At 43.6% G+C, this 27,384-nt stretch overlaps 1 protein-coding gene and 1 non-coding gene across 2 annotated transcripts in view; both read right to left on the minus strand.

The window, feature by feature from the left end:
- Positions 1-1,416: 1,416 nt before the first annotated feature.
- The window catches only part of lyrm4 (LYR motif containing 4), a 73,028-nt gene continuing 47,060 nt past the window's right edge, over positions 1,417-27,384 (minus strand). Inside the window, exon 3 of the mRNA XM_072678706.1 lies at positions 1,417-1,851. Coding sequence (XP_072534807.1) covers positions 1,783-1,851 — 69 coding nt within the window. The 3' untranslated portion in view covers positions 1,417-1,782. The remainder of the gene's footprint in view (positions 1,852-27,384) is intronic.
- On the minus strand, positions 24,261-24,424 carry LOC140556673 (U1 spliceosomal RNA). Its single transcript, XR_011979754.1, has one exon. It is a non-coding gene; the product is annotated as a U1 spliceosomal RNA (small nuclear RNA).

Here is a 27,384-nt window from a genome sequence, read left to right on the forward strand (position 1 = left end):
ATTCTTGTGAGTCAAATGAACTACTCAACTCAGAATTACTCTCATTGATTGTTATATTGATTATTTTGATGCACGTCTCACTGCTGTCCACTTTTTGACGTATTTTAAATCTGACAGGTTTTTGTGTGTGTGTGGGGGGGGGGTATATTTTTTACATTACATCAAAATCTTCCAATGAATGGGCCAATAGAAATGTTTCAAAATGACTTAAAATCAAATCTTTTTACATTAACTTCCATTGAAAGTATGAGATATACAATAATATACAACAATATATGATATAATTACTGCTGAACGCTCACAGAAACAAGCCCTGAATTCTGCAGAAGAGACTTTTTTTCCAAGCTGTCCATCACATCACTGTAATTCATCATGGCCACTTTGATGTGGATAAGCTCAGAGCAGCCTTTGTTCATCTCTAAGAAACATGAAGGCCTATTAGGAGAGCCTTTCTGCTCAGTGGGTTGTACATGATGTAGGCCTGAAGCTGGTTCCTCAAGGCCGTATTACATCTGACAACTTCCTTACCCATCATACAGTCTCACAGATCCATCTGGGGTCAGTTCCTCTACATGTTCTTCTCACAGACTCGCTCTTGGAGTATATGTGTGTTTCATGATGCTGGGCTTTAGGATATATGATCTTCACACTGTTACATGCTTAGCTGTATGTTAGGTTGATTATGATCTAAGAGTTTCTGTCCTGTTTAATAACTCAGATCTTCTGATTTAAAGGTTCTGTGATGAGGTTGTATAGTTATGTATTTGAGGCAAAATCTAACAAAAAAGTTCTGATTATTTATCTCAAACTTATCTTTCTTTTATTTCTGACTTTTTTGTGAATCTGGCTGTTGTTTTTTACGTTGTGTTAAAATGTCAATGCTCCAATAAAACTTCCATTGAAAGTTTAGAAGGTTTTGTCCTTCTCCTGTAAAGGTGTCATTTTGGAGAAGGTTTAATCTAAAAAAAAAAAAAAAAAAAAAACATCACAGAGACAGTGGCCACGATGTCAAAAATGTATTACTTATTTTTACTAAAATATCTGAACATTAAATATTAATAACATTAATATTTAAGAAAAATAGTAAGATTTATGTTTTTAGGATTTTTGTGGAACTTTTCTGTAGATCAACCTTGTCTGCCAATATAAAGGAAACAGATCACTCTAGGCTTCCCCTCCTCTCTCTCTCTCATCCTGTGTGGAGACATTGTGTAACCTGACCTTTATACTCATATCTCCTATTTACTAGGTCATCCCTAACAGAAAACTAACAGAATCGTCTATTTTTAGACTCTCGGCCTTGCGGGAGATACCTTTAACCCATGCAAAACAGCCCTGCAGCCCTTCTACACGTGCTTCACTTTACATACCTTTGATAATCCCATCAGTAAAGTGGAGTGACTCAGCTTGTGGTGATTGAAGTCAACATACTTTTAATGAAACAAGACAAGGAATACACACATATCTACAATTTCACAGGTTCTAAAGGATAGAGCTGTAACAGTGGGCTGTGCAGTGTGTTTGCTGAGCTACAGGTCCTTTCTTCTGCACTTACTGCAGCGTGGATTTTGGGAAGATGCAGTGGGGGTGAGTGTAGGACGTAATTGAGAACAGAGGATGTATAAGCTATAAAAATGTGTCATCATTGACACCATCAGTGCATTTCTTTCCATACTAACGATAACCCCGATGGAGCGTTGGCGGAGAGCTGTTGGAAAAATGGAAACCCAATCTCCGCCAGTTTCCAAACCTTTAAACCACCACACTGCACTCCATGCCCAATCAGACACACTTCTTCGGTTCGGGCTCCACCACGGTTCGTTGGGTTTCATACATCCTACCTATGGACACCTGTAGATAAAAAAGAAAAGAACCATGGTTAAAATCATTTCCAAAGCCAGTCTCTACAGCAAGACCAGTATCTAATCAGTCTTTTATTACAGTAGATCAGGTGAGCTGCTGGTGGAACTGAACAGATCCGTACAGTGTTCATAGAGAGCTTCTGCACCCAAACCTGTGCTTTGTGTTCCAACTGTGCTCTTCCATGTTTCTCCAACTGCACTGTGCTCTCCTAACTGTGCTCCTCCCAACTCGTTCCCGACTGTGCTCCTCCCAACTCGTTCCTAACCGTGCTCTTTCTAACTTAGGAAAGAGTTGGAGGAGCACGGCCGGGAACGAGTTGGAAAGAGCACAGTTAGGAGAGCACAGTGCAGTTGGAGAAACACGGAAGAGCACATTCCTGACTCGCTCCTGACCGCGCTCCCTCCAACTCGCTCCTGACCGCGCTCCCTCCAACTCGTTCCTGACCGCGCTCCCTTCAACTCGCTCCTGACCGTGCTCCCTCCAACTCGTTCCTGACCGCGCTCCCTCCAACTCGCTCCTGACCGCGCTCCCTCCAACTCGCTCCTGACCGCGCTCCCTCCAACTCGCTCCTGACCGCGCTCCCTCCAACTCGCTCCTGACCGCGCTCCCTCCAACTCGCTCCTGACCGTGCTCCCTCCAACTCGTTCCTGACCGTGCCCTTTCCAACTCTTTTCTCTTCTAACCAACATATCTATAGCTTTATTGACAGACAGCACACTCTGACTATTGACTTTGTTTAACTGTAATTTCTCTAATGTTCTGTAGTGATTTACAGGTTATCTAGCGTTTAAGTCCTGCACAGTCCTGCATATATACAAGTTTGTGACAAAATGAACAACTTCTATTTTAAAACCAAATAAAATGAGACAAAAGTAAGTCAGAAGATAAGAACGTCTCATTAAACTGGGTACATGAAAACAGTCTCAACTGACTGAAGGATGGAAAAATTATGAAGACACTGTTAAGCATAGCGGCCATGCTTTGGACATGTTTTGCAGCCAGTGCATGAAGAATATTTCACTGCTTAAAGAAAGAATGGATTCAATTAACTGACAGCAAATTCTGAAAGCCAAGAACATCACAACATCTGTACAAAGATGGAGATTAAAAAAGGATGGCATTTACAGCACGACGATGGTCTCGAAATGCAAACACAATAGACTACCTCAAGAGCTAAAGGTTTAGCATTTGCTTAAATACCATTGGTCATCTGTAGATAGACGTCAACAAAGCAGTGCAGCAGGACGGCTCAAGAACCTCACAGAACGAAAAGCCTTTTGCAAGAAAGGATGGGGGCAAATTTCCAGAACAAGAAGTGAAACACTCTTAGAAAGGATACATAAGACATTTATGAGCTGTGATCTTGCCAAAGGGGGTGTTACTAAGTACTGACCATGAAGGGCCCCCAACCCTTTGCTTCAGGCTCGTTTTCTTTAGTTCATGAAAAATAAAAATGTATTTTCCATACTGACTTCTGTATTTAGTAGTATCTAAGCTTAGAAGGATCTTGTAAGTTGCTCTGGAGAAGAGCATCTGCAAAGTGCCTTAAAATATTAACCCCAATCATTGGGTGCAGGGTTTTTTGTCATCTTAATCTGTATTGTTATATAAAAACAAATATGTCTTTATATTTAAACTTCATGCCTTCTGGAAATCCGTTCATCTTTTTATGTCCTAACTATTAACATTAACAGAAATTTCAGACGGGAGTGCCCAAAGTTCTGTATGTCACTGTATAATACTTCAGGTACAGTGTGCTTGTTGAACCAATATCTGTTCACTGTCTAAAATAAACTCAATCATTTGGCTGAATCTGGAAGATTTGATGCGTAAGGATCAAGTAAAGACAACACGGTTAATAAATAAATAGTACAAATAAAAACAGACATCCCAGGTGGCTTCTATCACATAGGCTATTCAGGACTTTGACCTCTAGCTGTTCTATATAGACTAAATCAACATTGGGATTTGGAGCAGTTTTGAATTGTTGCCATTTAAATTTAATTACAGTCGTTTTAAACTACAAAAAACCTCAAACACACTAGAGCTAGCAGCTTTCCCCAGCCTTCATAAGCCTGAGCACACAAACCACACAACTGCACCTCCCAGCAGATCACGCACAGGAGAGGTGTATGTGTGCTTATGGGAGCATGGAGCTGTTAAGTCCAGGCATGTGTTGTAATCTCAGTTTGATGGTGTGGGTTCAGCGTTTAAACAGCAGAGGTTAAGCTCTGTTAGAGCAGACTGCAGGCTAAATCGATAGCGAACGGGCCGCCAGGCCAAACAGGTTAGGCCTTGATGATGAGCGAGCGAAAACACTGGAGTACAAGCTGGAAAACTCTGTTCCACACACCTGTGGAGAGGAACAAACATGCACAAAACACACTAAACTCGAGAGTGTGTGCAAGCAAGCACACACACACTCTGCTGGAACACCACGGTCTAGGTGGATCTGGGTAGGGCCAGGCAGTGGCAGAAGAAATATACCCATACAAAACACAACATGGTACACACACACACACACACACACACACACACACACACAAAGCTAAAGTGATTACAATAACCCTGAATCTAACTGTTCATCCTAATGCAAGTGACAGATTTTAGCATACACTTATATGGACAAAAGTTTAGAGACACCTGCTTGTTTATTTTTCCTTCTGAAATAAAGAATATTCAAAATTATTGTTGAATTAACTACCTAGATACTGAAGCATTTGCGAGGATTTGATTGCATTTAGTGACAAGAGCCTTACTGAGGTCAGGATGTTGGATGATCAACACCCCACCTCAACCCCACCTCAACCTAAATGTATCTGGACACAGTTCAATTGCTTAATGCTGATGGGCTTTATGTCCCTATATACCCAAATGTAGATGGTAGTCTAAATTAGTTGCCTTGCTGGTCTAATTTGGAGAAGAAAATACACACCTCCAACAGTGATTGTGTTGCCATGACATCCGTTTCACTTCCGCACTCCTCAACCCACTCCATCACTAGAGAGGAGTTACTTTTTCAAATAAAGTGAATCTGGCAAAAGCTGCTATTTTGGAGTTGCAAGGTTTTTGAGTGCAGCGATGTGTAAATATGCACTCGTCTGTACACAACACGTAGAGACCAAATACTTGTTGCCATGACATCAGCTGAGTGATCAACCCACTCAATCACTTCAGTGATGTGGGTCCTGCTTGGTCATTGGTTTAGGTTCTCTACCAAGACAAAGTTGTTTGACCAATATAAAATCAGCTTATTTTTTAAACCACAAAATCACTGTCTGTTCTCCACTGCTGTGAAAAAACTACTAGAACTGTAACAAAAAGAGCACGGCAGACTAAGAGCTAAAATCAAATCACAGTGAAATTGAAGGTTTTATATTGCACTGAATTATTATTATAAGAGTATGAGTATTATTATAAGAGTATGAGTATTTATATTAAATCCCTGCAGGATCAGTCATTTACAGCTGAAAGTCAGGGCTGCCTAAACTGATCCACAGACCAAAGCTGGCCCCTTAATTTATATTAAATACAAAAAATGGTTCTCTCTTGATATTGTATTAATATTATTCTGTTATAAAATATAAACTAAAAGCCTAAAATATACAACTAAAATTTCCACATTGTTTTGACGTTTTGGTTCTTGGCCCTCCACAAATTCTGTACTTCAGACCTTTTTAGCCTCTCTTTAAAAACGGTATCTTCGTTTAAGATTTGCATTACTCGTAATGTTCATAAATCTAAATTCTAATTTCATCTCTTTTCCGAGAACATTACTGCTCACTTGTTCAGACCGACACTGACAGAAGATTGACCACTGCAACCCGCCTCAGACCAACTGCTCATGCTTCAGCTACTGCTACCTGCCTTCTAGCTGCCCACCCTACATTACTGACTACAGGGACTTTAATAACTAATAACACTTATAATGTCTGCTACAATAATAATAATAATAATAATAATAATAATAACTACTATGCCTGTATCTGTACATTTGAGCAGTTAAACAGTCTTATGCAGTGATACAGTGACTATAATCAATAATCTATAAGTAGTTCTGACCAGAGGAGGATGGGTGCCCCTTGAAAACCAAAGTTTCTTTCCCCTGCCACAGTGGCCTTCAGCTTGCTCACTGATGGCTTTACGCTTTGTTGATCTTTTGTTGCATTACTGGATTTCTGTAAAGCTGCTTTGTGACAACTTCAGTTATAAACATTCTGTACAAATACATCTGATTTGATTAGGTTTTTGCCGCAACATAACCCCCCCCCTCATTTTGTTTCTCAGCGTTTCACATAAGTCTGTGGTGGGTCTGACACTTGTGCCCTTTTCTATTGCAGCTTTAGTTGCTACAATAAAGAAGCCAAATCCTTAAAATAAAAAAACGCTGCATGCTTTAAATAGGTATTACTGAAAATGCAAAAGTAAAAAGTTTATTCCTCCTAATTGTCTAAATGGGTGGGCAGAAGCACTGTGGAACGGGCTGCACTGAGAGACACAGAGAGCGAGCGAGAGCGAGAGCGAGAGAGAGAGAGAGAGAGAGAGAGAGAGAGAGAGAGAGGTGTGATTTATTTGCAGGAGTGTTTTGTTTTCCTTTTAATCCTCCTTTGTGCAGAAGCCTGTCGGCGGCGTGTGGAGTGAGTCAGAGCTCAGTAGAGCAGCACTGACTCAGCCCAATCTGCTGGATTTGAGTCTTCACAGCGCTTCAGAAAACTCCACTTTGCAGTTAACTGACGCTTTAGCTGAACGCAACACTTGGCCACTCTATTAAGAGACACCTCAACAAGAGTCAAGGAGCCCATCCGTTACCAAGACACGCCGTAACGTGCGGCAAATTGCCGCCCCGCAGGGGAAAAAGAGCGCTGGGGGAAGAAAAGATGCAAGGTCGGCTAAGGGGATGCACACTTTCATTTTTCAAAGTGATGCCTCAGCAAAGAGGAGCGTTCAGGAGCAGGGCTGAGCCTTTGTAAATATGCTGCGCGTCCCTGTGACATGGACCATCTGTCAGCTCCAGCGGCTCTGCGTGACTCCTGCCTGTAACCTCCGTTTAGAGGAGCTGGGGCGGGACGTGCAGAGACGGCGGTGAGCAGTGGCCCATAGGGAGGCAGCACAGAGGCTAATGGGACAGGGGGGTGGAGATGGGGCAGCCTGGGCCAGGTGGGCAACCCCCTGAGTAGAACAGCCAGCTGGACTAGACTAAAGCTCCTTCACTGCTGAGGTCATGTGCATGCTAATAGCCATGGAATTAAATGCAATATATCTGGATGTTACAGCCATGTCCCCTCTTTCTGTTTCCCATATGGACAAACAATTGAGTTCAGATATTAATAATTAAGATGGTGAATCCAAGCCTATTGAGGCCCATGTTTGTGGATTATTTGGTAACTGTTTGGTTTAGCATATCTTGAGTCCCACAGGGTTCTATTTTAGGGCCTATGAAGCTGATATAGTCTAAGAGGTTAATACTGAGCATTGGTTGACACTTTTAGCATTATTATTATTATTATTACTACTATTATTATTATTATTATTTATATACATTTTAAAATAAGCATTATATGGTATCCTTTATGTCCAAAGGTATCCAGACATGTCTATTTAAACAAGTGAATCCCATTACTTTAAGGTGCATCCATTGCTGCAAAAGGGTTCAGTTGCATGCATACAGCCTTGTAGAATGGGACACTCTGGAGCAGCAGCACATGGGCCTAAGGTCACCCAATGCTAAGCTTGGGCTAGAGTCACTGCTGATGTCAAAGTACAGCATCTACCATCAGAAAGAGACCAAACGAGGTTGAGAAACCTGTGAGGGGTATAAACCCCCCCCAGTGTTGAGCTGTGGAACAGTGGAACTCTTTTCTCTGGAGTGACAGACCGCCATACAGTACCTCTGGTAAACAACTGGAGTGGTTTGCAATCCAAAGCTAAATCACCCAACATCAGTACATGACATCCTTATGATCTCTTGAGGCTGAATGCAATCAAATCCTTACAGCAGTGTTTTAATATATAGTGCAAAGTCTGTCCAGAAGGCTTGGGGACAAACCCTTATATTAAATGCCCCTAATTGTAGAGGAAACCTGGATAGCGAGGCAAATTTGTGGTGTGTCCACAAACTTAAGGACAGGCTGTGTATTTTTAAGTTTGTATAACATGATGTACTCTTTCTCTTGGCTTGAAACAAGCAGTAGATGGCAGCTTATGGTTTAGGGTGTTGCAGTCAACACACGGACACCGCAGACACTACCAGTGGCAGTGCAGTTGTTACATTGTGCCTCATTGCCATTACATTAGAACCACATCTGCTCTGTAGTACAATCCTATTCCAAATCTTTTATTAAGACCGTTTTATCATTTTGAGCAGATCACACTGCCCTTTTCAAATATGCAAAAAGATCTCTCTCTCTCTTCATGTCGTACACCCACACACTCTACCCAAAACACAGCTCCATGCGCCTGATGGGTCAGTGAGATGTCTGAGCACGTATACAGACCACCCCCCCCCCCTCGAACATTGCCTCCCCAAACAGCCTCTGCTCTCTGCCCTTAACTCAGCGCATACACACTAAAAGGCCTGAGCCCAATAGTGAGCCTGTTAACATGCTCTTATACATCTGTTCAGATTGGTTTTCTGCAGTTATCTGATAATTGAAGTAGTCATGAAACAGCATACTGTGATTTCTTTGATCTGAGTAAGGTCTAGGAATCCGATCAAGAAATCTGATAGAGATAGCTGATTTTTTAGCTAGCTCAGTAATCAGATTTCTCAGTGCCTGCATGCTCTTAACCAGCATTCTCTCAGTGACACTCAGAGGCGTATAGAGACGCATCCGTGAGCGTGGTGAAGTGGACAAAGTGAGCTCCGCTCAACTTTATGCTAATGAGCAGTGATGAACGGCGGCGACTACCAATTAGAAAGAAAACCTTTAGCTTGGTTTGCGCTTGATTATGGAAGTGAGTGGCATCACCCTGGCCTCTGAGTTTTTGAGGCCTTCAGAGAGAATGTTGTAGATGCAGATTAGTCTGGGAGGGGGTTTAAAAAGATCTCAGAATCAGCCGTCCCACCGTCCGCTAATCCACAACTGCCAGCATGACCAGGTGAGCCCAAGCAAGTTCAGCCCAAGAGCAGACCACAAGATGCATAAAAAAAATCTCCAACAATCCCAAAATGTCATCACAGTAGCAGGTAGCTTTTGGGACCAAACAAGGTTGAGAAACCTGTGAGGGGTGAACTGAACATCCAGAACATGTGCATGGTGCACCCACCAACTAGCTGGCGTCTTCACAGACGTCTTTAACAACTTCCATATTCAGGCTGCCATTTTAACCCTCTTCACATTATCAATCATAATCAGACCACCCTGTTGCACACAGCTCAACTGTCAAGAAGTGCTTTGCATGGCTGATCATGGCTCACAAAGCACTCCATTACATCTACACTGGATCCCCACTAAATATGCCTACAAGCAGATCCTTTCCACCTAGGATGCCACTATCCATCTAACCTCACCACACCTGGACAACAAGGACTCAAGAAACAAGAACTCTATTTATAGGCTTCAACTTCAACTCAATGTCCAAATGTTTGTGGACACCCCTTCTAATAAGTTCATTAAGCTACTTTAAACTGTACCCATTGCTGAAACAGAAGTACAAATGCACACACACAGCTTGTCTAGTCACTGAAGAGAAGTATTGGCAATAGGACCTGAACCTACTGGCACTATGCCTAATGCCAGCCATGTGCTACAGGGTTATAACCTCCCCCCCCCATGCCTAAGGCTCTTGTTGCTTTGTTTGATGGAAAACACACAATAAATAAGGTGTCCCAATACTTTTGTCCATATAGCGTAGTTGTAAAAGTGTAGTAAAAACCTATGTAATGTCTTTAAAAGACCCCAGTTTCAGTGTCCCTGACCTCAAGAACAAAACTGGCCTCACAAAAATGTTAGGCAAAGCACCACACAGTTCTGCTCAATTCGACACTTAACCCGAGGTCAAACTAAAACTCTGCTAACGCTCTGGCCTCTCAGGATGATCACAAAAACACAGCAGCGAGAAAAAGCACACTGTGTCGACATTCTGGTTCCAAGCTGAGAGCAGCTCTCTGCACTGCTCAGTGCCAGCTTGGACAGTGCCACTGTAGGCCTTTTTTTTGGCTGGCATCAGCGGGCACGCAGGGTACACAGCACCCCTGGGGAGGCACCTGTGCCTGCTGCAGAAAAACAGAGTGGCTCTCGCTCCAGAAACGCTTGACACTGCACTTGAAGTCCTACAGATCACCTCTGCTTGAAAAGAAACCTAGCACAGAAACCATGCAGGGGGTGCCAGTGAGCCAGAAAACAGGCTAGAGTAAGAATTAATTATTCATGACATTATATGGTATAGTGGGGTCCACATGTCTGAGACCACTAGTGAAAATACACACTTGACTCCCTTTAGAACTCACTTTTATTTTATAATGATATTTTAAAGCATCAAAAATAACTCTGTTTGATGAGCTTAAACATAGAAAAATGTGCCAATGTATGTTTGCAAAGAGTTACTATTAATTACAGTATTCCTGTTAACATGATTAATAATAAAAATATATACAAATTCTTATGAAGTAACACTATTTTTAATGATTTGCCATTAGCACATGGCCATTTTCACGTCTGTAGTGACAAACATTACTTTTCCATTACAAATGCAGTATATGATTATGGACGCCCCTTCTAAAGAATGCATTCAGCATTCGCTCACACAGATTTGCAAATGCACGCACATATGGCTTGTCTAGTCCCTGTTAGGGGGATGAGGTGGGGTGGTGATCATCCAAAACATCCTGACTTCACTAACACTCTTGTTGCTGAATGCAATCAAATCCTCACAGCAATGCTCCAAAATCTAGTAGAAAGCCATCTTCTCTGGACAGTAGAGACAGTTACTCCAACAAAAGCAGGATAAACTCTTTATAATACTCTTGATTTTAAAGGAAACAAAATGTCAAGGTGTCCCAATACTTTTGTCCATATAGTAAATCACATCTGCATTAGTTTTAGGATTATGTGTGTGTCTGTTGACATTAGATTTTTACACTATTATATAAAATTTGTGCATTCCTCAGTTTGATTTACCACCCTGTCACACTAACTTGTTTAGTATATATATAATCTATATAAATAGCACACTGTTGCTTTAGATGAAGTTGCAAAATGTTAATAACCTAATTTGAGCCTTTGGAGCAGCCAGGAACAAAAAAAAAACCTTTTATATTGTTTATTTGTTGCTTTTTCTTGTTGCACAGGGGCCGTCCAGCTCAACCCAACCACCCAGTCACGCAAAATAATGAAGTGTTTAAACTGTAAATGTAAACAAAATTATATTTTAAAGTTCATTTTAGGTGAAACTGTCCACCCGTGGCGTTTGTTCATATATATATATATATATATATATATATATATATATATATATATATATATATATATATATATATATATATATATATATATATATATATTTCATTTTGTGGATTTCTTTTTTTTTATCTTACTGATTTTCTTACTTATTTTCCAGTCATTTTGGATCTAGCGCACCACACAGTCGCAGTAAATGACACCAGAGGGGGCACTCAGCATAAGGCTCTACAAAAAAGTTCTTGCTGACCGGACTCTGACACTAACTTTCATTCATTGTTTAGCAACCTCAGCATTTTTTGAGGTCATAACCTGCATAGTTAAAGTACGCCTGCAGATTCCAGACAGTTTCAAGAGCGCAGCCGCTACTCCTCAGAGAGCGATGCAGCATCTATATTCTCTCTCCTAGCTGGCACCGAGACAGATGTTTAGTGCAGCATTGTGAAGACAGCACAGCAGCTGGGCCCACGTCAAAGCAGGAAAAGCCTGAAACTGGGGAGGTTGCCGGTGGGTGCCACGAGCCAGGGCTGGAATTTTCCTAACGAAGGAGACACGACACACAAAGAGAGAAAGCGAGAGAGAGAGAGAGAGAGAGACAGAGAGAGAGAGAGAGGGGGGGGGGGGGTGCGGATGTGACTCACACTCACACCGTCTTCTCCCCACCAAATCTGCCTCTCTTGTTCTCACCTAGAGTCTTTCCCTTCCCTGCCTCTCTCTCTCTCTCCTCCTCGGTTTCTCTTCTCTCTATCTGTCGCAGGATTTTTCAGAGCGGTCAAACCCGCAGCGCTTCCCACACGAAGGCTATACTTGGGCTCCCTTATTAAATAGGCAGCCACTCAAGCACATTTCCTCCTATTTGAACAGTGTACGGTTTCCAAACTGCAGTGAGAAAATACCTTTACTGTTCTGAACAGCCAAGTGCACACAGTGTCAGTAATGCACAGTGTCACTGTCGGCCCTTGTGGGCATTTCCATGACCTGACACTTGTCTGTAGTCTGTGAGGTGCTCCACATCAAAAAGCATGACATGTTTAAACATTAGCTTATTCAATGCCTTATACTGATCATTAGCCATAACATTAAAACCACCTGCCTTATACTGTGTAGGTCCCCCTTATGCCACCAAAACAGCCCTGATCAGTCAAGGCATGGCCTCCACGAGACCTCGGAAGGTGTCCTGTGGTATCAAGCACCAATACATTAGCAGAAGATCCTTTAAGTCCTCTCTAGATGGGCTAGCCTTTGCTCCTCACATGCATCAATGAGCCTTGGGCACCGGTTCACTGGTTTCCCCTTCTTGGACCACTGCATACTGGAAACACCCCACCGGACCTGCTGCTTTCGAGATGCTCTGACCCAGCATCGTCCAGCAATTACAATTTGGTCAGATTCTAACACTTGACCCCCCTTCCTGCGTTCAGCCTCTGTTTACCCCTTAGCACTAAACAAGCCATTTCTGTTACTATGCAAATGACCTATGCGGACCTTGGCTGCCTAGTACCATGCCTTATAAAAAGCAGTAGAGGATGAAACACTACTTGTAACTTCAGCTAGAATGGGTGGGGCTAAACTAGTGTATGCTGAAAAGACAGATTTTTAAGCTTAGTAGTGTTACTTTAACCCACTGGAGTCTACGAACGCGCCGGTGCGTCACAAATGGCGTTTCTCCATGTTTCTATTAATACCTTTGTGATAATACAGCGCAGAAATATGGTCCAACCATGTCCTGAATCTGTAGGGCCCGCCCTTTCCATTGCATCTGATTCCCAGATCATACGTGACTCCCATCCCATCAGAGTTAGAAGGCTGTGAAGATAAGTTCACATGCTCATCTCTGCCTAGTCTGCCTAACTGGTGGATTTCTGCGACCTTCACCTGCCTCTCATCTGTAATTGATGGATTTGTGCGTCCGTCTAGGTTGTGTGTAAAACTGACCAACGGACCGGACCCTCAGACACCTCTGGTCCCGTGTTTATAAACTATTCTTCATACGTTCTTCTGCTTTTGTGAATCGAAGACTCTGGTAAACCCAAGTCAGGCACCCAAACAATTCGTGTTTTCACAGAAAATATCAAGAATTTCTAAAATCAGACTTAGGGTTAGAGTCAGCGTATCTAATCACACAGTGCTCTAGGTCACATGAGGTGTTTTGAACACACCTTTAAAAGCAAATTTAACAAAATGCTTTTAGACTCTAGAGGGTCAAAGAGGAATTTCACTCATTATATAAAAAAATTAAGTAAGTAATTAAGATGTAAAAGTAACTAGTAAGTAATAAATAGGTTTGGTGTAAAGTGCTTTGTTTTGGAGGAAGTCTAAATTGTTCACAGTGGTGGTGATGGGAACCATATATCTAAAGGGTCAGGTCCCTGCAACTTATCCAAAATGCAGCAGCAAAGCTCGTCTTCAACGTTTCTAGGTTCAGCCATGTCACTCCACTGGCTTCCTGTAGCTGCTCCCCGCATCAGATTCAAACCCCTGATGCTGGTCTACAAAGCAAAGACTGGACCAGCCAGCCCCTCCGTACTTGATGGCAATGGTCAAAAGCCGATCCACACCAAGAGCCCTTCCAGCTTCAAGTACGGCTCTGCTCGACCCGCCATCCCTCAAGATCCACGAAAGACGAGTGTCCAGACTTTTCTCAGTCCTGCACCGAAGTAGTGGAACGAGCTTCCCCTGTGTGTCAAAGTCGTTCGCTGTCTTCAAACGCAGACTGAAGACCCACCTCTTCCGAGAGTACCTGGGTGAATAGTAGAGTACTAGGATCTCCATACTGACTTGTGTTTAGTAGTGTCTGAACTTAGGGGATCTTAGTGAAGCACTTTTGTAAGTCACTCTGGAGAAGAGTGTCATATTTATTGTATTGCCCTTGTTCCATGTTCCCATCACCACCACTGTAAAGAAATCTGAGCTGGTACGTTTCTCTTGAACCAAACATTTCACCTCCACTCTTTGTATTTGTTTACATCCCAACCATTAAATTTATCAGAAAAAAACAATCATGAATATAAAAAAATATACTTCAGGCCCCCCCTTTAACTGTACCTATCTAACACCTGTCCACATCTGAGAACAGGGGAACTACCCTGTTTCCAGACACACACCCGCTGTTGTGTTTACAGCTACCTGCCACTTCTCGAGCACAGAGTAGTGTAAACGCAGGTGTGAGGGTATGAATGAACGGACTCAACGGGAGGATAGGAGCGTGTGTAAATCTCTCAGCGTGGCTCCACTAGAGGGCAGCAGAGTCTCACTCCAACTCGCAGGCACGCTCAAGGCCCAGTTGGGCTCCTCTGAGGTGGGCATGGCTCTGCTCACGCTGACCGCGCTTCTCCACTAGTGGAGGGGGAGGAGCCAGAGGAGAGAGGTGGCGGCTCTGTTAGCCAATCAGTATGCAGCAGGCGCACTCTCATGTTAATTGTTGCGGCTGCAGCAGACACCCTGTGTCACACTGCAGATCCCCCCCGACACACACACACACACACACACACACACACACACACACACACAAGAAAAGAACAAGATCACAAAAAGTGTTACAGCTTTATTTATTTATTTATTTTTTAAACCAGATTTTATTTTTTAGTTCTGTACCTACATGCTGGTTATGACACACACACACACACACACACACACACACACACACACACACACACACACACACACATATGTATTACTCGCTGCAGAGAGGTCTTCAGACATGTGGATCTGTGTGCTGTGGGTGAATGTGACCAGAATACAATGTTTACAGTTAGCAGAGGAGCAAAAGACACAGGGAAAGGTTCCAGAGGAGAACGTTAAAAATGGGCCCCAGACAGAAAGTTGAAGAACAAGGATAAGAAGAAGACAAAGTCGTGACGGGCGCTGCTCTGAGCACTCACCTCACGCTTTCTTCCCCTGACAGAAAAAAAAGGGAGAAAAATTTCTGTAACCTTAAAGAAATTCTCCCCGTGCCCTTTGAGCTGGCACAGCGGCGGAGAACCCAGCCGAGAGCCTTCTAAATCTCGCAGAGGAGACAGGATGGAGGAGGGGTGCTGCAGAGATTTGGGAGCCAGGTTAAAAGAGACACCACCGCTGCTTTAAAAAACCCACTACAATAAAACAGAAATGCTCCATTCTCGGTTTGTGCGCTCTGTTACTCGGCAGCACGGAGGGAATAGGCTTTTTATATGCATGGCGGTCAGTGCACTGTGCTGAACAGGGAGGGTTGAGGAATACATGCATCCAGATGCTAAATAATACCGGCTGATTGAAAGGCTTTATCTGCATGCAAATGCAGGCGGGATGGCTATCGGGTGTTCTGACAGTGTGCACGACTCACAGCCAGGGTGAGGAAAGCACTGCTTTTAATGCAATCCCTGGTTGTAAAGCACAGGAGGACCCTCATGGTGCATAATTCGGGGAATGGGCCTGGCTCCCCCCTCCCCTCCCAATCATCTCTCTAAGGTGAGCCTATTTTTAATCAGATACTTAACATTTACCACCAGGGAAGAGAAGCAGTTCTCCAGCTCGAACGCTTCACAGGTATGGGTTACTGTGGCAACGGCACTCTGGCAGCCATGAAGGGGAAAAAAAGGAGGGAAAAAAAAGAAATAGTGTGAAAGCATAAAGCATGGATTTGGAGCGAATCCGCAGGCTTGGACGGCACGATTCCTCAATCTCTTCATCGCGGGTGTCAGATTTCGCCGCGGGGCTTTCCCCGATCAGCCGCCGCTCAAGCCTGGCATTATGCAATATTAGCCATTAATGAAAGCCTGCACTGCACGCTAATGGCACGGCGGCGAGGGAGAGGGAAATTATGGCACGACAGACGTTGAGGGGAGGGTGTCTGGCGTCTAGGAAATCAAGGAGCTCCAGTCAATTAAAACGAGCACTTTGCCCCCTGCTGAAATTTTCAAGAGCTCTAAACAGACCGCAGAAGTTGTTCCTCTAGAAAGTGAGCGCAGGAAACAAAGCATTGTGGGGTCTGGATAGCATGGGGAGACCTAGGCCTCAATTCTCCTGCTAGGCTTTAATCCGTTATTGGAAAAACGGGAGAAGTCGCCTTGACCTCTCCAGGAAGGCTTAGACCTCTCCCAGGTCTTAAAGCATTCGGAAAGTACTGCTCATAACTTATCTGACCGCCGACTGTGGACATCAAAAGCATGACTATTAAAGACCTCTGTCAAGGTACAGAGACTGTCTTTATGTGTAATGTGTGAAATATGTCATGTTTGAAAAAAAAGGTCATGTTTGAGCTCAAGTGAAATGTAAAAATCATTCGATGATTGGTGTAACTGGAACAACTGGGAAATCATCCCAGTGTTTCAGACACATTATAAGAAATTTACCGCATTCAACCGCCGCTCTTATCCTGAGCATTTCAGAGGTGGGTCAGTGTATGTATGTGTTAGGAGTCTTGCCCAGGTACTCTTACTGGTGTAGCGCAGCATAGTCATGCAGGCCGGTAATTGTGGTCATTCCAAACACCTCCCATCATTAAGGAGAACCAATAATCATGGAGAATCAGGTGTGACAGCAAAATGGACATGCCCAGTGTCCAACGCATCTACAGTGGGGAGAACAAGTATTTGATACACTGCTGATTTTTCAGGTTTTCCCACTTGCAAAGCATGTAGAAGACTGTAATTTTTATCATAGGTACTCTTCAACTGTGAGTGATGGAATCTAAAACAGAAATCCAGAAAAATACATTGTATGATTTTTAAATAATTAATTTCCATTTTATTGTGGGAAATAAGTATTTGATCATCTATCAACCAGTAAGAATTTTGGCTCTCACAGACATGTTACTTCTTCTTTAAGAAGCCCTCCTGTTCTCCACTCATTACCTGTATTAACTGCACCTGTTTGAACTCGTTACCTGTATAAAAGACACCTGTCCACACACTCAATCAGTCAGACTCCAGCATCTCCACAATGCCCAAGACCAGAGAGCTTTGTAAGGACATCAGGGATAAAATTGTAGACCTGCACAAGGCTGGGATGGGCTACAGGACAATAGGCAAGCAGCTTGGTGAGAAGGCAACAACTGTTGGTGCAATTATTAGAAAATGGAAGAAATGCAAAATAACGGATAATCTCCCTCGGTCTGGGGCGCCATGCAAGATCTCACCTCGTGGAGCATCAATGATCTTGAGGAAGGTGAGGAATGAGCCCAGAATTACATGGCAGGACCTGGTCAATGACCTGAATAGAGCTGGGACCACAGTCTCAAAGAAAACAATCAGTAACACTCTACGCCGTCAAGGATTAAAATCCTGCAGTGCACGCAAGGTGCCCTTCCTCAAGCCAACGCATGTCAAAGCCCGTCTGAAGTTTGCAAATGACCATCTGAATGATCCAGAGGAGGAATGGGAGAAGGTCATGTGGTCTGATGAGACAAAAATAGAACTTTTTGGTTTAAACTCCACTCGTCATGTTTGGAGGAAGAAGAATGATGAGTACAACCCCAAGAACACCATCCCAACCGTGAAGCATGGCGGTGGAAACATCATTCTTTGGGGATGCTTTTCTGCAAAGGGGACAGGACGACTGCACTGTATTGTGGGAAGGATGGATGGGGCCATGTATCGTGAGATTTTGGCCAACAACCTCCTTCCCTCAGTAAGAGCACTGAAGATGGGTCGTGGCTGGGTCTTCCAGCATGATGACGACCCAAAACACAGCCAGGGCAACTAAAGAGTGGCTCCGTAGGAAACATCTTAAGGTCCTGGAGTGGCCTAGCCAGTCTCCAGACCTGAATCCAATAGAAAATCTTTGGAGGGAGCTTAAAGTCCGTGTGGCCCAGCGACAGCCACGAAACCTGAAGGCTCTGGAGGAGATCTGTATGGAGGAGTGGGCCAAAATCCCTGCTGCAGTGTGTGCAAACCTTGTCAAGAACTACAGGAAACGTCTCATCTCTGTAATTGCAAACAAAGGTTTCTGTACCAAATATTAAGTTTCTTTTTCTGGTGTATCAAATACTTATTTCCCACAATAAAATGGAAATTAATTATTTAAAAATCATACAATGTATTTTTCTGGATTTTTGTTTTAGATTCCATCACTCACAGTTGAAGAGTACCTATGATAAAAATTACAGTCTTCTACATGCTTTGCAAGTGGGAAAACCTGAAAAATCAGCAGTGTATCAAATACTTGTTCTCCCCACTGTACATCTTTGGTCTGATTTGTGAATCCAAGGCCTTCAGACCATAATCATCAACAGTGGAGTTGAGCCTTTAGACTCCAGACCCCCAGACTTCAGATGTTTGGACTGAAGTGCACAAGTTCTGATGTCAATTAAAAGGTAAGGGATTTGTCGCTGTACGATGTAATGTGTCCTAGTGAAACACAGTGTGTGTGGGCAGTGCCCAGCAGTTGGGGGTTAAGTGTCTTGCTCAAGGGCACCTCAGCCATGGATTGAGGGAGGAGACAGCCTTTACTCCCCCCACCCCTAATTTGTACCTGCCGGTAGGATTCGAACCGGTGACCTTCCGGTCTCAAGCCCACTTCTCTAACCATTAGGCCACGTTTCTGTTTAAGTAATAATTTAAAAATAATTTATTCATGGATAATAAATAAATACATTTATAATAAATAATATTGTTGCATTGTAAAAGCAGTAGAAAAGTGCATTTACTTCAGGAAATGTAGAGTGACTCAACACAATTCCCAGGTGGTTGCTATGGTGTTGCTAGGTAGTCGTTATGCTATCCAAAGTGATTGCTATTTATTTGCTCTGGTATCCTAGGTGGTAGCTAGAACGCTGTGGCTGCTATGGTATCCTGCCTGGCCACAAAGGTGTTGCGAGAGTAGAGAATTATGCACAGATTTGGAACGGTGTTGATATCTCAAACAGAGGGGGCTCCATGAGGTCCCCTACACGAGGGAGAAAGTGAGTGGGAGAATAACAGATATTTACACGTCTCTTCAAATCTTTTCTGCCTTTCATCAAGGGAGCTCTTTTACATTTCTGGAACGGATCACCTGCAACAGAGCGCCAGACTGCAGGGTGTTGTTTTCTCCTGTAATCAGCTCAGGTGCCGTTACAGGACGCAAGAAATATGACAGGGGTCACTCTACAACTCTGCCAAGTCAGAAATTGATTCTGCTTATAAATGGAGCAGCGCTTGCAGGTCTGGGAGTGTCCATGTCAGAACTTGGCCTTTTTCCTCGCTCACACATACAGACCCTCATCCTACACCAGGTCCTGTAGGTCAGGCACAGATCATGCATTTTTAAGGCCATTTTTAATTTATTATTAGTCAGACTGGCTGATTGCTGATTTTGGGTGGATTATTATTAGCTTATTAACATTTTATAGAAAATATACACAAAGCTCATACTGCAATTAAATAGCTTCTCATAGCATTAATAATTTACTTTAATATGAGTCCTAGCATCTTCCTGGTAGGTGTTTGACACAAAGCTGAAACTGGAGTCTTATTGTGCTTCTCCGCTCTAGCTTCAGCTCAACGTTTCTGATTCATCATAAAACACAGAACAGCAGGGAAGGGATGAACGCATGACTGTTTGCAGTTAGAAATGGCAAGTATATGAAGTAAACATTCCAAAACAATAGAAACACTGCAGGCATGGACAATGTTTTGATTGACAGTAAGTTCGAGTCAGAAGAAGCAACACTGAAGGGGAAGTGCAGGGATGCCACTAAAGCGAATGGGTGCTAGGCTAATAGCTAACCCTACCTGTCCCTTTTACAAGGTCTTCAGCTAGCTAACCACATGATGTGCGGTGTTTACTGCGCCGACTGGACACAGAGAGGACAGCGATACTTCATAATAATGACAAAATATAATTATTAAGAACAATGGGGTTACAGTGTTATAGATACTTTATGCTACAGCCATGATGGCGACATAAACCAGCCCAAAAAAAGAAAGAAAGAAAGAAAGCTACCAAAAATATAAAGATGCCAAACTTACTGGAACATCCCATGTTGCTTGTTAGTACAGTGGACTGTTCCAGTAGGTTGTGGAGATGACCGACTAACTGCTACAGGGACAAATGGTCCCTGCAGTTCTGTGAAATGTTATAAATGTTAAAAATTTCTGTCTGTAGCATTATTTAAAAATTGCAGATATTATATGGGCTAGCATGGATAAAATTCCTTATTTTGTAGCCAGAATAAATAAATGAATAAATTAATAAATAAACGGTACATACAGTACATTGCCCTTGTACTTGGCTCACATTATGTGCCTCATAGAATTACAGCACAGATCAGCTTAAATTAGCTATTATATAAACTGGCCCACTCTGGTTCTGGCCCCTAACCAACACTTCCACTAACCACTTTCTCTCCATCATCTCTCACCCCCTGCCCCCCTCCCAACAGAAACCCAAACACACAGGAACACAACGCCTCCCTACAGTACATGACGCAGTAACAGGACCCTCCCCTAGCTCTGAGCAGGCTCAAGAGAGGACTGAAGAAGGTATCAGAGAGAAACGGGAGAAGAACCCATCAACACATGGCTATCTCTGACTCTTGCCCATCAGTGCTCTGGGGGTCCTCAAACTGCTCCGATTACTGTCCGCCTCTTCTGTTACAGCAGCAGCACACCAGAAGAGGACATGACCTTGAAACAGGGATCGGTAGAGGAGAAGGAGAAAGTATGTTCTACAGCATCCATAGGCCTGTTCCAGGACTGTTCGACCACGCTGAGCACAGAGTTGGGTTCAAATAAGTCCACACACTTTTATTAAAGCAGATAAATGAAAACGCCACACTTCAGAAATGACTCCAACACATATCTGATTTGGAATGCTGCCCAGAACTCGCTGGGTTCTAGCAAGTATTTTCGCAAATTGCGCAGCTAGCCAGAGAGGAGCTTTTGAGGGATGAATATCAAACGTGGCAAGATTTTAATCAGACTGTCCATCACAAAAGCTGTACACTGGTGGTCAGTAAAGCTGCTTCTGGAGATCTACCATCCTGCAAAGCCTCAGCCTTAACCCTAAACTACATCCATCTAATGACTATCCATCTAAATCCTTAGAAAGTCCATGAAGGTCGGAGATCCTCCCTGTTGGAGGAAGGAGTTTTCAGCACAACAGCACTGGATCCAGACCTCTTTTTTTAGATCTGAAGATGCCTGGAGCAGAGACTACAGTCTCCACCAGAAAATGCTCAACAGCAATTCCATGTTTGAGCAGGTCAAGCCAATGAGATGAATGTAGATTCCCTTAGCCTGGTTCCTTGGTCGTGGTGGGTCACGAACCTACATGGAATCACATAAGGGAACCGGCAGGAATCTCATTCCCCTCAGTCAGCCCCAGGGTACCACAGACCCCTAGTCACTCACAAGGGGCACATTTAACATAGCCAACAGAATTGGGCATAGCCAATTCACCTACCACGTATTTTAGGAGGTGGGAGGACATCGGAGTACCTGAAAGAAAACCCAAAACCCCAAACACCTTACAAACAGAGCCTACTGAGTAAGGATCGACCCCAAAACCTCAGGCCCCTGGATCTGTGCCATACACACACACACACATTACCTGCTGAGCCGCTGTGACACACTCAATCATGTGATGAGTAAATGGTTGCTTGTTTAAAGGGTTCTTCAAAAACAAGGAAAACCATCCAACCATCAAAAAAGGGTTCCACTATTGTTATAACTCACAGAACCCATTCCCAGTGGGGTATTTTGTGGGGTGTGAGGTTCCACTACTCATTAGCCTCATAGCTCCAGTGCAAAACATGAGGACGTCATCCATGTAGGTAAGGAGGAACAATAAATGTAACGTGAACCAAATGGCCACCTTACAGGTATCACAGTATCACTACACTTCCCCATGTATCATACCAGGTCTAACGGTCAGGTGTGTCCGTATACACACTTAAACACAGTGCCTGACAAAATGATGCATCATTTACGAGGAGACACACACACACACACACACACACACGCACACACACACACACACAGCCCCCTGATTTAGTCATTGTCTTTTCTATGCTGTGCTGGGCCCTCTCTAAGCACAGTGGCTGCTGTAAGGACCCGAGGCTCTTTATGCACAGCAGCTCTTTCCAGCAGTCAGCCATGGCATTCATTACAGTTTAATGATGTGTTAGCAGCAGCCTGCTCTAACAGCACCTCTCACCATCTCCAGTGGAAAAAGACAGGAAAACGGGATTCAGTGGAAGTCATGCAAAAAGCCCCGCAGGCTATAAAGCTGTGTGTGGGACGAGATCCACCTACACACACATGCACATGTACATATAGACACATACAGAGTAGAAACCCCCACGAAAAAACAAAACATATGGCACCATGTACAGCCATGTGTATCCACTAACTTTCACAGGGATACATATGGCAGAGCATACTGACATACTTTGCTCACAGCCAAATGGTAGAGCACATTTACACAAACACTGCAGACACCTCCACTCCCATCAATAACACAAAACACACACATCACGATGCGTGCGCATGTAAACACAGAGACACATACATTCATACATATGTACACAGCCACAGGTAGACAGAGGGAGGTCAGGGTAAGGTCACAGCCTGGTGATTGAGCCTCACAGCTAACAGCACTCGCATTTGTATTTGTAGATTAGAGCTGATCTCCGCTGGCCCATGTAGAGGTCTGAATGGCTTCGACTGTTCAGACTGACACAGCTGAGAATGTGCTGGAGTATTAGAATTAATACCGGAATCAGGGCCGAGGCTGTACGAGCTGCTTTCGTAATCGACCTTCACACAGAAACAAAAGTAACAGCATAAAACTGATGTTTCTGCTGCAAATACACAACACTGAAAACCACCATGCGGGTCAGTCGGTGTCTGTGAGGTCATGTGACAGAACAGGACGCTTGGCGTCTTCCTACAAGTGTGCGGACACACTGCACAGCAGTGACTGAAGTGACTTAAACAACCTTAAACAAGAGCATGTCCATTCTAAGATCCAGAAGGTCTACCTTCAGGGCTTTAAACAGGGCTTTACTCATTTAAATAATTATCAACTGGCAAATTTCTTAAGCTCGATAATACAAGCTGCTGCAGCCGTTCTGCATGCATGGATCTTTGCATTTCCACTGTCTAATCTAATTTTCAGTCCATAGACATTATATATATATATATATAAAAGCAAGCATATGTCTATCCAAGATTCAGGAGATCCACTCAACCTTAAATAAGCACCAATCTAAGAACTAGGAGATTTACCTTAACCATAAACAACCCTAAAGACAATACACATCCATTTAAGATCTGAGAGATCTACCTAAACCTTAAACAAACACACATCCATCCTAGATCTACCCAACCTTACATAAGTACACTTCTATCCAAGAATCAGGAGATCTAATGTACAAATGTAAATAAGTACAGACCCATCTAAGATCTGGATCTAGGAGATCTACCTTCATCTTAAATCTTAAACATCATCAACATCCATTTAAGATCTGAGAGACCTTAACCCTGAAACAATCACATGTCCATCTAACATCTGTCAGATCCACTCAACCTTAAATAAGCACCAACCTAAGATCTAGGAGATCTTCCCTAAACCATGAACAACCCATTAAGAAAGCATATGTCCATTTAAGATCCAGGCGATCTACCTAAACCTTAAATAAGCACACATCCATCTACAATCTGTGAGATCTATCTTAACCTTTAACAATCATTTATCCATCTAATACTTATCTTCAGAAAGTCCTTGACTAGACTGGCCAGCCTGGTTAGGTTTGGGTTGAAGGCAAAACCTGTAAGAAGAGCCTCGGCAGGAGAACTGCTGATCACTTCTTGAGGAGGCAGTGGTGGCTTGATTGCTAGAGCTCTGGGTTACTGATTACAGGGTTGTGGGTTTGACACCCAGGTTTGATGCTGTTGGGCCCTTGAGCAAGGACAAGTTCAGTGACTGACATGATTAACCCAATAGAGGCAGCTTGGTTAACCAGGGTATCAAACCCACAACCCTGTATCAATAACTCGGTGCTCTAACCTCTGAGCCAGCACTGCCCTATATTATATTTAAGGGAGAGCACAATCTCTGTCCCCCACTACCGGAAATTATGCAGTCGGGATTCCCACATCTGGAGAATTCGCAGGGGTCAGCACAACCAGAGTGCAATGCCTGAGCCTTACCCTGAGCGAACCACTTTCTTGATCATGGTATCTGCCCTGCCAGGTAAGTATCAATAAGCATTAGTCATATTACAATGGACCATGCGTTTGCATTCCTATGTGGGATAGGTTTCAGGCCTTGACATTCGAGTTTCAGGCTGAATGCATACTATACACAAACCTAATGAGATCCTGTGGGGTGCCGGTTTCCTCTCTTTCAGCTTGCTACATTTGACGGAGTAAAAAATCTAGGTCCATGAGGAGCTCACATGCCTTAAACAACAGATCACACGATTCCCAGTGAGTCATCCTGCGTTAATCCTTTTCTATAACAATCTAAGAGAGCAATGTGGAGGGGAGAGAGAGAGAGAGAGAGAGAGTGTGAGAGAAGAAGAGGGAGAGATAGGTGCATGTATATGGGAAAAAAAAAAGCATGCTGCAGAATGAGCGACAGTGGGAAACACACACCGGTCTAAGTGTAAATGCATGTTAGTGTGTTGTGAGAGCAAAGCCACCACTGAGGCAGGCCTTTAGCTTCTACTTATACTCGCCTCTTCAGTGTGATCCGGCTCAGTTCCTCCACAGAAGACTTCCCTCTCCCCTCCCACAGTCCCACCCAATCCTACATAATGCTACCTGTCAGTTTGGGCATGCGCTCCTGATACAGGCCTGATTTACTGCCTTTCTGCATCACGGCACTGAGCACAGCCCTGCGGCAGAGCATCCAGGCACACCAACCATGGCAATGCCCTGCAATACACAGACAAAGGAGGATGCAGCCTCAAAGAGAGTAAATCAGGCGTGCTCTATACACTGCCCAAAGGCTTCAGAACAGTGATGTGGAACGGCTAGAGTGAGCGATCCAACACGAGGTCTACTTTTCACTTTAAGGACACAACAAGCATCCGCACTGACCGTGTGAGCTAGCTAGCTTGCTGGCTGGCTGGCTGACTGGTTGGCTGGCTGACTGGTTGGCTGGCTGACTGGTTGGCTGGCTGACTGGAGAATTGTTTGCTCAGCATGTGGGAATATGTTAAACGGACAATCTTCACATCACACATGATAAAAGTGATTTAAGGTCTGAAATGAAAGCAATGTCTAATTTAAAACTGCACAGAACGGCGGTGCTGAAAGTCGTTAAACCCAGCGTTCCCGCGCTATGTCGCCTCCGGCTCCAGGCAGGAGTTATGAGGCACCGTTTTTAATCGGCCAGCCAACGCCATAGCCTGTAAAGTCTCACTCTCTCAGCTCTGATGAATCGTACAATGCTGGAAAACGAGGGGCCCGCTGACAAGGGGCTTGCTAACCGGTCTTCCGGCTTTAGCTGCAGGAGCCAAGCAGGCTGAGAAGACACATCTGTGCTGGAGGAACCACAAACTCGATCTCTTAAAAGGATTAGTTTAGCAAAAGATCTATTTTACACCACTTTCCCCTCTACCTCAATTACAGTCAATCAGCCAAGGGGTGTTTGGTGCCTGGCTTGTGTTTCTTCAGTTCCGCACTTCTGTTTCTTTGGTTCGAAAAGCACCCGTTTATTGAATTTCCAGTCAAAACAACCATAAAGAACAAGTTAACTCAGACAGAAAACAAATATGTAACAAAATCACAAAGAAGCTTCAACAACTACCAATAATATCAGATATCAGTTTCAGTATTTCATAAGTTCACGCTTTACCTTTTTTACAGCTTCATTTTTTTCCAGGAGACTCACATTTAGGGTTTCAGGGACATTTTCCCACACCCCATGATCCACATTCTGCCCAAGATCCAAAGCATACTACCTCATCTGTTAAACATGGTGGTGGGGGTGTTCAGAAATCTTCGCGGCGATTTTTCCACGCCTAAGTTTAGCCTTAAAAGTTGGAGTGTGTGTGTGTTTTGTTTTTGCTTCTCACCATCTGAATCATTCCAAACACATTCAATAATGTTGAATTCTGGACTCTAAAATGGTCAGTCCATTGTTCTGAGAACAGCAGCAGTGCCTTAGTTTGATTTGATCAGATGTTTGGACTCATTAACTTGTTGTTGGATGCAATCAAAGCCCAAAGCACACAGCCCATATAGATTGTAAATGGACAAAAATATTGGGACACCTGCTTGCTCATTGTTTTTCCAGAAATTGTGGGTATTGCAAAGAGTTGATCCTGCCTTTGTTGGGGTAACTGTCTCTACTGATTTTGGAACACTGCTTTGAGGCTTTGATTGCATCCAGCAACAAGAAAGTTAAGAAGGCCCAGATACTGGATAATCACTATCCTGCCTCATCCCAAACTCCCCAAGTCATCCCAAAAGTGAAGGACCGCGCACCACTGCTCCACAGCTCCACAGCTCAATGCTTGAGGTTTATACCCCTCTAGCCTCCTCCAGATTATCTGCTCCAGAGAGTCCTATCTACTGGCAGTACTTCTCTATAGGGACTAGACAAGTGGTGTGTGTGTGTGTGTGTGTGTGTGTGTGTGTGTGTGCTTGCATTTACACATCTGTGTCAGTAATGGGTACAACCTAAAGAGGCTGAACGCATTCACTAGAACAGGTGTCCGCAAATATTTGGACATGTAGTGTACCTCACACTTCATGGGTGCTCAGGTACTGAATCTTGACACCTCTGATTTTAGTGTGTCACTATTGTTGCGACACATGGCGAAAAACGCTTACTGCCACACATTCAAAAACCTGATTGGCTGCTGCGTAGCTCCTCATTTGCATTGAAGCAGTGAAGCAGCTGAGTTAGCGTGTTCATTTGTCTATATTTTAGGTATAATTGAAGGTGTCTTCTGTTTCTTCTCTCATCTAACCACCTTTTCAGTCAGTTAATAGCTACTGCAGATTCAACAGCTGCTAATAAAGAAATCGTTCTTTGGCATCTGATGGTAATGAATTAGAGAAAATGGATCACAGGCTCCACAGGCCAAACTTTAGAGCATTTTACACAAATTTCCCATCTGTTTCCAAGTAGCGAATAATAAGAATGCTCATTAGTCTACGCATCTGCATACGGCTGCTAAACTAGAAGCAACACACGGCAGAGGAGG

This window comes from Salminus brasiliensis, chromosome 5 (genome assembly GCF_030463535.1).
Source record: "Salminus brasiliensis chromosome 5, fSalBra1.hap2, whole genome shotgun sequence".
In the NCBI taxonomy this organism is placed as follows: domain Eukaryota; kingdom Metazoa; phylum Chordata; class Actinopteri; order Characiformes; family Bryconidae; genus Salminus; species Salminus brasiliensis.